The following is a 12,220-nucleotide window of genomic DNA, read 5'->3' as shown; positions in this document are numbered from 1 at the left end:
AAAAAAAAAAAAACAGTGTTGCGAGGAAACATTGCTGTGTTTACAACCGACAGGAGGCAGATGTAGTCACACACACACACACACACACACTTGTAATGTGCCTTAAACTGTTGTACACCATAAAAGGTCATTTTTTCCATGCTTCCACGGGAACGATTTATACGCGGCAGTTCGTGAGGTCGCAGGCCTGATAACTCAGAAGAAAAGCGACGCCGCTCTTGGATTCCCGCGAGGGAACGTTCCCTCAGGAGCATGTTTGCTTTTGTCTTGAAATGCTCCATCTAGCACATCCCACTCGTGTGTGCACAGCCGGCGTGAATCACTCCCCTGTCAGGAACATACTCCGCGTTCGGCGGTACGTGTACATGTGAACGCCGCACGCTCCCCGTGTGGACGTGCCCTACATTCAGTAACTTTGACTTTGCTTGAAATCCTACACAAGCCCAATGGAACATTACAAAATGGACACACAAAACGAGCATTAAATGATCGTCCAGAAATCGATGTTTACGATTCACAGAGTCAGGACGGCTACGGCACTTTGCCCTCTCGCTCCTACTTCGTCTCCTTCCTCCCCTTCCCTCCTTCCTAAATAGACATCAATTGCAGCGCGTTAATTACGATTAAACTGGATTGTGCGGTATTATTTGATTTAGCTTAACGTCTTGCTGCGTGACACGGTACACAGATTGTTGAATGTTAAAAATCATGCTTAAGGACTGCCGGGTGGCACAGTTTTAGAGCACGAATGGACCATGCCAACACACAGCGCCAGCATTGCCCAGGGACGGAAGGGTTTCAGTCAGCTGGGACTATAGCTACCAGCCATTCAAACTAAAGGAGCATGTGCCCCCCACAGATTTTTAAGTTTTGCCCTCTCTCAGATATAAAATCCATCCATCCGTCCATTATCTGTACCCACTTGTCCTGGGCAGGGTCAAGAGGGGTGCTGGAGCCTATCCCAGCGTGCATTGGGCGAGAGGCAGGATTACACCCTGGATAGGCCGCTAATCTATCTCAGGCCATCAGATATAAAATTAACCTTCTTTTAAATGTATTATTTATGCACAATGACCTCAGATTATACATATGCATCTCCGCCCGGGCTCGTCCGGGATTTGAACCCGGGACCTCTCGCACCCGAAGCGAGAATCATACCCCTAGACCAACGAGCCCCCATTCTATTCAAAACCTCCTCCAGGACGGTGTTCAAAACAAGGACCTGGCTAGCGAGAAATTGGGGGTGGACCACTGGAAAGAACTCATCATATAGTCCACCCCCCTAGGAGGGGCACCCGCTCTTCACTCCATCCCGAGCACACGTATTGCTGTTTTATTACCCTTAAAATGTATTTTAAGTAAGTTATGTCTTAAAATAATTATTGTCGTGTGATTATTAGTTAAATATACACATGAGTGTTGGTATTAGGTTTCCTTTTTCTGTGTTTCTTAATTTCTTGAAATTTAGGGAATATCCATGTTTAAATGTATTTTTGTTCCTTTTGACCTTTTAGAGCAGTGGTGTCAAACTCGTGCCATGGAGGGCCGTGTGTATGCAGGTTTTCATTCCAGCCTCAGATCTTGATTATATAATTAGTTAAATTATTTGCTGAATTAGGGATGCAGGTTTGTGCACAATGGTGACCCGACGTCTATGGTGACCCGCATTGTCTAAATAAAAAATTTCTTATATTCTGTGCTTCAATGCAGTTAAACGCATATGGCTGAATGAGTAATTGGACTCAATTAAGGCAGCATTAATTGGTTGGAATGAAAACCTGCATACACACGGCCCTCCATGGCACAAGTTTGACACCACTGTTTTAGAGGAATAACGTTTTAAAAATGTAAAATGTTAAAAAACCATTAAAGATACATTTTATAGATTATACAGAGTCAAGAATCTAAATTTTTCCAAATATGGTTACTTCTTCCTTCCCCCCAACCTCCAAGATACCAGCCGACCCTCTGAGCAGCCAACCTGCTCCTTACTGAGCAGAGAGGGAGCACATGAGTGCACAGATGGAAAAGGTACATATACAATGGATTAGACAAACACACAGAGATGTAACACTGAAAAAGAAAAACAGACAGAGACAGAAACATAAACGCAGAATCAGACAGAGGGGCACATAAACCATCACGGTTGGAGAAAGATTAATGTGGGATTTATGTAAGAGTGGGTGCGTTGCCATGACGGCGTTTTTTATTGCGTGTGCCTCGTGAAAATGTCAATGAACATTCTCGTGTTTAAATGCGCTCCGGCAAATTGCAAATCTGTATTCGCATAAAGTTCATGAGTGAGTGAAAGTTCAGCTCGTTTAGTAGATTTACGTTTGACTCAAATGTCTCTCCACCTCACGAGACCGAGGAACATCGACTCAAGGCTAAGAACGAAGAGGAAAGAGAGCCACCCAATGGCCAACAGTGGAACTACAGCAGCCTTATATGACCCTTCCGTACAAATCCCCAACCGTACACACAAATCAGCACTTGAAAGTTACGTGACAATCTACCACTTTGGACATTACACAGAGCCAAATAACATCTTACTAACGCAGTTAGCTCAACAGCGTGGGCAATAACGTCATTGTACATTTTTGTTGACATTTTCAGCTTTGGAATTTTCAATTACATTGTCATTATTTTACACACTTTTTGTACTGATAAACCAACTAAAAAAAAAAACACTATACTAAAACAAGATTGAATCTGAAGCAGATAAGGCAAGATTTGTTTTTATTAAAAATATATTTTGGCCATCATTTTTTGTATTTGTGAAGAATGTGGTGCCCTGGTTGAAATTTTTCCCATATTTTGGTCAATTCAGCTTGGGATAATAATAAAAAAAGAATCTTTGAGCAAGAATGATGTCAGTGTAATGTGTCTGCTTTTCTGCATCGTTTTTCAAACTAGCATTTAGCATTACTCACGACAGCACTGCCCAATCATATTCAAATCCACTGCATTTGCAAACCACAGCTGTAAATCCTAGTCATAAGCAACACCACACGTACGGTTGCCAGACTAAAAACTTGATTATTGATCCCACCTTTGCTGTGACTATAAGGTCGCGGACAGGCCTGTGTATACTACTGGTCTTTGACTCTGACTACTTGGGCATGCCCAGTACGGTAAATCTTACTGCAGTCTCCTGATACGCATAATTTAATTCTCTAAACAACAAACCTCAGCAAAACGCATTCTGTACAGCATATCAGCATTCCATTACTGAAATCATATACTACTTGCCACAGTTCAAAGGTGCCAAAAGTCCTGTGGTTGCAAAAAAAATTCTTCAGTTTTCAGTTTCTCTGTGTGAATTAAGTCACAAAAAAAGTGCACAAAGTGCCTATTGTTCACAAGACAATGAGAGTGTATGTACATAAAACAGTACTAGAGTGTACTTTCAGTGCATTCTAGTGCATCCTTCATTCGGAAAGTGTGAAAAGGTAGAAGGTGCGGTCGGAGACAAATCAACCCATTAAGGTGCAAGATCACAAACATGTGATTAGAATGCTCTTAACTGAACATTCTAATGCTGGTGTAACAATCGCCACTGGTACTAGAGAGTAACCGAGTTCTAGAACATTCCAAAAAACCTTCTCTTCAAACGGTTAAGAAAGCCGAGCTTAATATTTAAGCTATATTTGAACCATATTATGTGTATCCTATTGATTTTTTTATTTTTTTTAAAGAAGACAACTTTGAATGCACCCCGATCCTTAAAATAATAATAAAAAACATGTTGGGTCTAATATTCTGATTTGTTGACAAAGCTATATGTTATACATGTACACACACACATTGTGCATGCTTGCTAGCAGTTGCTCAAAATCCCCAGCAGATGGAGCACAGTCACACAGTTCTATTGTTCAAACCTTGCACCATTTGTTTCCCATTCACAATCAATTGAAATAAAGACAGACAATTTGTTTCTTTTCCTGCAACCAGTATATTTAGTCAGTTTCCCATGATTGTAAAATGCATAAATATAATAAAATAATTTACATCTAACATTTGCTTTGTAAACCCCTCAGACAACACCGATAACGTAAAACGAGTAGCCTCGCTACAAAGGCAACATTTCCAGTGCAATTTCTGCTTCACTTCAGACAGGAGGACGCTAGCGTCTCACACGCAGTCCTGTCTCTCAGTAGGCCTCAGCAGAATCCACTGAACAGGCAGCCGCCTGACTAATCTACCTCAGAACCTTCACACCCTGATCCCCAAGAGCACTGGAGAGGCAGCCCGACTAATCCATCACAGAACTGTTAAAAATTCTATTCCAGCAGAGCCACTCTCTCGACCTGCTCTGAGTACAAAAACCGGTCCAAACCGGTATTTCCCAACCTTGGTCCTCAGGAGCATGCTGCTGCAGCTGGCATTCATTATAACAGCTCTTAATTAGACAGGCTTGATTGAGTGGTTACTGCAATACTGATCAAGACTCGACATCAATTCACAGTGGAATGCGTCATTTGCACTTTGAGGAAGAAAAGCGCTGAATTTTTAGTAAAAGACAGTACCTGCCAATTAAATCCCATCAATTTGCCCGTTAAAATTAGTAATGTCAATGAACTTTCCATTTCTATTCACTTAAAAGTTTAGTCAACAATCGGTTTTGCGGTTAAGAGAATTCAAATGAATGACAATGTAAATAGGCCATACAGATGATGCAGGTGAGTGTTTACTTAGGACAGAAAACGGCTTATACAGCTTGCCAACAGGACCGAGGCTGGGAAACACTGAGCCGCAAATTAAGCTACTTTTATAACAGACTTACAGGAGCTCAATGGGGAGAGTGTGAAGACAAGTGCATGGCATTCTCATGTGGCCAAAACAGGGCATTCGCCACCGTTTCACTTCCTGGGTCAAATGTCGCAACACATCCAGTGTCGTACCATGCGGAGTGCATGCAGCCAATGAGGGGGCGGGGTTAGGGGGGACAAACCTGGTGGCTGAACAGTTTTTACGGTTAAATTCCTTACATTTAAAAACAAAAAAACGTTAAAAAAAAAATTACAATAAAAACAAACAAACAAAAAAAAAAAGTATCTGAAGTTACGGTCAGGACCGGACGTTTATCAGAGACTTCCTGTCCCCTGTGCGCAGAGAGACAGCGGCGGGAGGTCAAAGGACAGGGGTGGGCGAAGATTAAGCCTGGCTCACACGCGGCCGTTCCCGCGGGCGCCCCGGTGCACTCTGGGAGATTTCTCACAGCCCGTGCGAGTTCCGGGCGCGCACCCACGTCTTCCTAAACACAGACACGCCCCTCACACCCCACCACCCCCACCCCCGCCCCCAACAAGGGCAGAGAGGGACACCAATACTGCCCCAGCCTGGCATTATAAAAATTTTGAATAAAAATAAAAAGAGCTGAAAGCACATAAAAAGATAATTCACTACGAACTTCGCTGAGTAGCCCAATGAATTCTAGCAAGGAAGAGGAGGGTTATTGTTTGGGGAGGGGGACAGTGGGGGCAGGTAGGCATGTATAATGTGGGGTATCTGTGAGACTTTGTGCTAAGTTTACAGGCTTGGGGGGAAGGACACTGGAGAGGCGAGTGGTGGTGTTGGGGGGGGGGGGCAGGTTGGTCTCAACAAACTGTACTCAGATGCTGAAACCATGGCAACCGTGCAAAAATGAAATGTCAGTACTACACATGATGAGGTAATAATAATGAAATAATAATAATAATAAATAATAATAATAATAATAATAAAACAAAAATAATAATAGTCTGCAATTCAGAGCCCACTCATGATCATTGTGCAATATAAACCAAAATAAAATTTAAAAAAATAAATACTAAAAATAAATTTTAAAAAAGAAAAAAGGCAACAGAAACCCTGTTCAGCTCTCGTGTGCAAAACTGTGTCCGTTGAAAAGTAAACGGAACTCTGGACAGACAGCAGCGAGCCAAGCTGAGCATCTCTGTGCTTTACAGTAGCCCCTATATTTACAGAAAGCTGCCTTAAAAACCAGCCCAGACGTGTGTGTGGGGGGGAGGGAGGGGGGGTGACAGTACTTAGTGCTTCTTGTGCGTCAGTTTTCGGAAGGAAGTGCAGGGCGGTATTGACACCCCCCCACCCCAGCGTTAGCCCATGGTGGTTTCACAGTGCTGATACAGAACAGAGAGGAGAGGGGGTCACATGGATGCTGGCTGGTCTCATTATTTTTTTGTGGGGGGGGGGATATGGTGGTGGACAGAACGCATTGGCACCAGATACAGAGGTATACAGTGAGACAGGAATAGGTGATATATCGCGCCGATAATCATCAAATGTAATACCGGTCACAGCCACCGTGTGGCACATTACCTTTATTTTCATCTTTTACCTGACAGGGCAGTAAACTACCTCACTTCAGAGGCCACGTGAAATGCTTCTGGAAAAAACGACACAGCTGTTATCTATTGGGTGACCATAAGACAGCCAATCGGGAGGAAGGCCTCACAGCTCCATGCGATCGACAAAAACACATCACATGATCACGTGGAAGCTGTATGACCTTGGTGTTGATTGGTTGTCTTATCAACACCCAATAGATAACAGGGTAACATGTTTTTTTCCTCGGGATGCATTTCACACAGTCTCTTTAGTTTGTTTACTAACCGCTTCAGGTATAATTAAAGAGAAAAAGAGAAAAGAAAAGATAAGGCACAATATGGCGGCTACAACCACTTTTTTTTTTTTTGATAACTATCGTTGTGATATATCGCGCATCCCTACAATGAGAACAACCCACAAGAGGTCAAGTAAACGTCCCAGGCACCATGACGACAATACCAGCCAGACTTATGCATGGAACACACCCCTCGCCCCTGGCAGCCGCCAAAACTGTTCTGTTCTCGTAGACTTTCTGTGGCACTGGGACGGCTGGGGAAGGGGGTGAGGGTGGGGGCACAGATGCAGGGGGGAGGGGAGGGTTTGGAGGGAGGGTTCACTGTAAGCACCCCAGTCCGCCACCAACCTCTACGTCCCTCCCTCTCTCTCCTCCGCCCACTCCCTCAGTCCATCTTCCCGTCCGCTTTACGATCAGCGTCTCCCTCGCCGCCGCCGCCCGGCCGGGCCTCTCCCTGAGCCTGCCCCGCCCCCGCCCCCGCCCGGGCCCGCGCGGCCCACCGCGAGTCCAGGTAGCGCCCGAGGAGCTCGGAGTTCTGGTACATGAGCATGCCGGAGAGCGTGAGCGCCGCCCCGGCACAGCTGAGCGCCGACAGCTGGCTCCCGAAGAGCAGCTGCGAGAGCAGCAGGTTGCCCACGACGCTCAGGTTGCCCAGGATGTGCAGCGTGACGGCGGAGGTGAGCGTGATCACGCAGCAGCTGGCCAGGTTGTAGAGCACCGAGCCCAGGCAGCTGAGCAGCACCAGGAGCCAGAGGCGCCGGTCGTACTGCGGCGGCCACTCCAGCCCCGACCAGTTCTCCAGGACCAGCGCCGCCACCGCCAGGATGCAGAAGCTGGGGATGGACATCAGGTAGAGCAGGAACACCGAGTTGATCTTCTCCTCCTGGAGGAGGATACCTGCGGCGCACACAAAATGGACGCCTTTTTATTTCCATTCAGCAGGCGCTCTTATCCAGAGCGGCTTGCGGTCCGGACACAAGTACAAAGACCAGGGATCGAAGTGCAGCAATTCCATAGAAGAAGAAGCCGTACAGTAGTTCCAAGAAAGACAGCGAGTGCGAGTAGTTCAAAGTTGGCTGACAACTTGTCAAACAAACCACTGAACATTAAAATAAGTTATACAAGCAACCAAAACAAAACTACCCTGATGAGCATTAAACAAGCAAGCGCAAAACTAGCATTAGCGAGCATTGAACTTCCCGAAACGAACAACAGCAAACAAACAGACGCAAGACAAAAATGTACACCTAGATCACCAGGGCTCTCCTTCTTCTTAATGATGTCCTAAACAATTGGTTTTATTAAGACTTAGGTTTGGCCTATGTCGCTGACTGTTCTTTTTCCCCTTATTTCTCAGCCGCATATTGCTTCCTTGACTTTCATTGGCACAAATCTGGTCCTCATGTTGACACATGCCAAGAACAAATTTTAAAGGCAAACAAAAGGCTAGAATCAAAACAAGATACTGAAAGCTCTCTTATACCTGCACTAAAGATGCAATTGAATACACCTGATAATATCATATATAAACATTCTTATATCTACATAAACATAAACATACCTGCATACATACAGCGCCACTCTGTCCAATATGCAAGAAAAACAGCATTGAGCCCAGACTAAAGTGAGAGCCCCATCTTAGCTTATAACCGGTGTTTGAAATACAAAATACGCCATCCTGGTCTGTGATTACAACACACACACAAATATACACACTAACACACATACAAACATAGCCACAAGCAGAAATTATAGGGTCAGTTGGAGTGTGCTTAGCTGGAGTTTAAACCTCAGTGAAGAGCACAGAACTGCATTACAACTGGAACAGTCATCGTCCAAAGCTGTGGAATAAGGACTAGCTGTTCCAGTTTACATTCAGTTCTGTGGTTTAGAGCTTTAAACCAGAGGTTTAAACTACAGCTAAGCACACTGCAATTGACCCATAGGGTCTGAGCCCCAGCAAACAGCCCCAATGGGAAGAAAATGAACACTAAAAACAAAAACTTGCACAATTACCAGAAGGCATTTTCTAGTATTTGTATATATATAGGCCAGGGACCCAAACAACATGCACACGTCAAGATGGGCGTGGACTTCAGCTCCTGACCTATAAGCGGTTAAGAAGAAGCTGCAATATCTTCATGGGTAAAAGGTAAGGATGGCATTTTTCATATTTAGCAGGATAGCCTGTCCACTCTGGAACAAACTCTTGGCAGCTATACGTCACACTTTAAATGTAAAAGGGCTTAAATCCGTCTGAAAGCAGCCAATCCAGTAGAGATGCTAATCTGAGTGCAGTAACAGGTTATGAAACGTGTGTTTTTGCATTAGAAACCACTTTATCACAAAGGATGCATAACTATGTTCAACTTTTATGGCAGTTCATTTGAAAATGTGTCTCACAGTGTCATAAATGCAACTGGCTGAGCCAAAGGCACAAAATGGAAATCATTATAGAGTAACACGCAATGCAAATTACACCGTAATGAGCACTGCTGTCGTACAAGACAGTCAGCAGCCTCAACAACTTCCTCCACCCACCTGGATCCATGGCTCGGCCAGGAATCCACAGGGTTGCGAAATTATTTCTGTGTGGCTGCGATTTAAGCTAACATGGATCAGCTGAGCTCAATTTTGAGGGAAAACCAAAACAGGAAGGATCACATTCCTTCGGGATGTCTTGCACACCAGAAGCAAAATAAAAAACATGAAATGCTGACCTAGGAGGACGCATTATAATCACTTAAGATTTAAGAGTTCTTACAAGTTACCAGAACATATACCGAGTGGGAAGATTTTTCACCCGCTAAAAAAAAAAACAGCAGATGGTGGTCAGAATACTGAATTCAGCACTGTGAGTCAGACCTCCCGAAGGTCTACGACCAGGACCTTACTCATGGAATGCTTGTATCCAATAAATGTATGTTGACGTCATATGAGCCGTCTGAACTTGGGTATTTGTTTTCCACGTTGCTAAGGTTACTTTAAAATGTATTAATTCATACATACATAATATCAGCTAATATATTTTAAACCGCACACTAATCTGCATTTAAAGTAGGTGTTTTTAAACATTTTCCCACGCTACCAAACTAAGGAAGCGACGGCGCTTCGCACCTTAGCAGTGAGCTAAATTTAATTAGCTGACTAGCTAGCTACATGTTTTTTGAATTCACCATGCTAGCCCACAACAAACACGGACCTGACCCAAAAATTACGGGACGCAATACGATAGAGTAAATAACACCAGTGGCACAATATTAACATTTGAATTGCGAGTTACTCACTCTGTTGAATGCTCTTGACTCCTCGTAGCATGGTGGCGGCGAACACAAACAAGCAGCCGGTCTGGTCAAACTGAACCTCGCCCATGACACTGAAGGATGCGCCCAGGCAGATGGGCATCATAGCAGTGTACTTCAGGATGTGGTGCTGCTTGCCGAGGACCAGTGTGGAGATGGCCAGGGTGAAGAGCGGCGTGGTAGTGTAGATCATCTGAGCGAAGGACAGTTGGACGTAGTTGAGACCGACGTTGCCGAAGGCTATGCTGGCGCAGAACGTCAGGCTGAGCAAAAAGACCTTGAACTTGGCGCTGGCTGTCAGGTCTTGCTCACCCCCCGCCCTGTGCTGGACCAGCCGTAACTTGATCAGCCCGTAGTCCACCACTATGGCCGTCAGCATGTGTAGCGCCGACAGCAGCAGCGGGTACCTGAAGTTGTACACGGCGAAGATCCATTTGTTAAGACTGGATATAGTGGTCCCCGTTACCAGCCATACGAAGACCGCGGAGAGGAGATGGAGCATCTCTAGTGCCGGCCGTGCTGCAGCCGGAGTCGCCTCGAGCTTCGGGAGGCCATCGGCGGTTATCATGTTCGCTTCATCCTCTCTTCTGAAAGCCAAACACATAATACTACGTTCGTGACGAAAGTCGCTTTTTTATTTTTAAAAGTTAGCTACGTCTAAAGTTCTTGTTTAAAATGGAGTATTCTTCTTCAGGGTTCAAGTGTCAGCGATAACCAAACTCACTGCAAGCTATTTTTCCTCTAGCGGCGCTGCTAGTTAAGACTGCCTGTTGCTATGATGTAAACACGAACATTTTCTCCTCGGCAGACACGTGTTATTATTTTGCGTAGAAGCCGGGGGTTGGTGTTGTAACCCGATACCTCCGTCAGAGGCCGAGCAGATCGCGTTGCTGCTAGCGCCTGCTGCCTGCTAGCAAGCTGCAATCATCCTGAAAATTACATGCTGGTTTCCTCCACGGGGACTTATGTGATTGGTCCACAAGACGAGTTTATTTTTATACAGCCTATGGTTTAAATACTAACACTGTATTCTCCGTCAAAAAACAAATACGACACACGGGAAACTCATATCTACATGCCCATGACACATGGTTTTGTGGCAAGGTTCCACATTATTCACGAATGACGTGCGCCCCGCACAACAAACAGTGGCTTTCCCTGCAGCAAGCTACAGCGCCGCGGTCCATAATAGAAGCTTACTTCACTCGAAAGGTCCCGTGATCCCGGCAGGATGGATCGCAGCTATAACAATTGCTAGCGAGCTAGCCAGCACCATTCCCTGCTGCATTTCCATGTAGAGGTAATCTGTTTTCAGTTCCACCCAAAGCAAAGAAACACTGGTTTTGAAATGTAAATCGCTAATGTTAGGTCCGCTGATCGCTGCTCGACGATATTATCGTTTAGCTAGCTGGCAGTTTAAAACAAGCACTCGTTCATAATGCATCACTCCCTTCAGCTGCATTCTGCACCATAAACAAAAGACATTTAAAACATGTAGCTCGCTAGCAGAGCCACATAATGTAAGGACAATTGAAATACAACCCATTTTGTTTTACCGTTACATCCAGAATTCGAACAGGTTACATTAGCAGGATAATTTCCAGTGGGTCTTCATATTCTTTCGACGGGGTTTTGTTTACATTCAGAAAAAGAAAATAGCCTAAACCAACTAATATAGAAGGCTAGCAGTCACTAGACGCTAGCACGTTAACAATGACTGATCGTATTATAGGCTACGATTAAACTCATTTTTTCATTAACACCAGCCTTTAATATATATATATCGGAGTGTTTTACAAGACCCCCGTAAACTGTTTAAAATTTGCGGCTGCACTGCCCTTGTGATCCTAATTAATTATAGCCTAATTACAGAGTGATTTCATAATATCTGTTCCCACGGCCACAACGCAAGTTTAAAATAAACATACTTAGACTATAGCCTACTAGGCAACTGCATTGTAAAATGTCTTCAGTGTTTTTAGCCTACAGCGCAACATATCTGATAGGCTACAGTCCTACAGAATGCATGCGCCAACAGCAATGCAAGGTTCCAGAGTCATTTCGGAATTTCCAACATACCTATTTCGTCGTGTAGCTTTGTCATTGTGGACGCGCCGTAGCTACTTGCTCCAGCAGTGAAACCTACAGTCAAGGCTTCGCCGATGGTCGCTCTTGCTGTCTGTCAGCAAGACCAGTGCTGCCGCACGCACGTCGCTGAATTTAGAAACACTTCCAGGCACAGTGGGGTTGGATGTAGAGGTGACCCCCGTCAGTTTGCTAGGCCCTGGCC

General features: G+C 44.8%; 1 protein-coding gene and 1 non-coding gene across 4 annotated transcripts; both read right to left on the bottom strand.

Moving 5' to 3' along the window:
• Positions 1 to 1,103: 1,103 nt before the first annotated feature.
• trnap-cgg (transfer RNA proline (anticodon CGG)) lies at positions 1,104 to 1,175 on the bottom strand. Its single transcript has one exon. It is a non-coding gene; the product is annotated as a tRNA-Pro (tRNA).
• Positions 1,176 to 3,931: 2,756 nt separating this feature from the next.
• slc35e4 (solute carrier family 35 member E4) lies at positions 3,932 to 11,466 on the bottom strand. Of its 3 annotated transcripts, none has more exons than XR_010325333.1 (3): positions 9,916 to 10,831; positions 6,688 to 7,525; positions 3,932 to 6,613 (listed from the first exon to the last, which is right to left on the bottom strand). XR_010325333.1 is itself a non-coding variant. In XM_064307861.1 (3 exons), the coding sequence occupies exons 2-3, from the start codon at positions 10,496 to 10,498 to the stop codon at positions 7,014 to 7,016; spliced, it is 1,095 nt and encodes a 364-aa protein (XP_064163931.1). In that variant the 5' UTR covers positions 10,499 to 10,517; positions 11,131 to 11,466; the 3' UTR covers positions 3,932 to 7,013. The 3 variants fall into 3 exon arrangements, 2 of the variants coding, with proteins under 2 accessions (XP_064163931.1, XP_064163930.1); XM_064307861.1 differs by adding an exon at positions 11,131 to 11,466 and having other exon boundaries at positions 3,932 to 7,525; positions 9,916 to 10,517; XM_064307860.1 differs by having other exon boundaries at positions 3,932 to 7,525.
• Between the last annotated feature and the right edge of the window lie 754 nt (positions 11,467 to 12,220).

The sequence above is a fragment of the Anguilla rostrata genome, chromosome 14 (assembly GCF_018555375.3).
Source record: "Anguilla rostrata isolate EN2019 chromosome 14, ASM1855537v3, whole genome shotgun sequence".
Taxonomy (NCBI): Eukaryota; Metazoa; Chordata; class Actinopteri; order Anguilliformes; family Anguillidae; genus Anguilla; species Anguilla rostrata.
The sequence above is the reverse complement of the archived record's forward strand: the minus strand, read 5'-3'. Positions and strand labels throughout refer to the sequence as shown.

Bases quoted from the DNA above. Each gene is read 5' to 3' on its own strand.
- slc35e4 (XM_064307860.1), bottom strand. From the start codon at position 10,534: ATGTGTTTGGCTTTCAGAAGAGAGGATGAAGCGAACATGATAACCGCC. The intron at 7,526-9,915 runs GTGAGTAACTCG...TGTGCGCCGCAG, and splicing joins AGTCAAGAGCATTCAACAGA to GTATCCTCCTCCAGGAGGAG.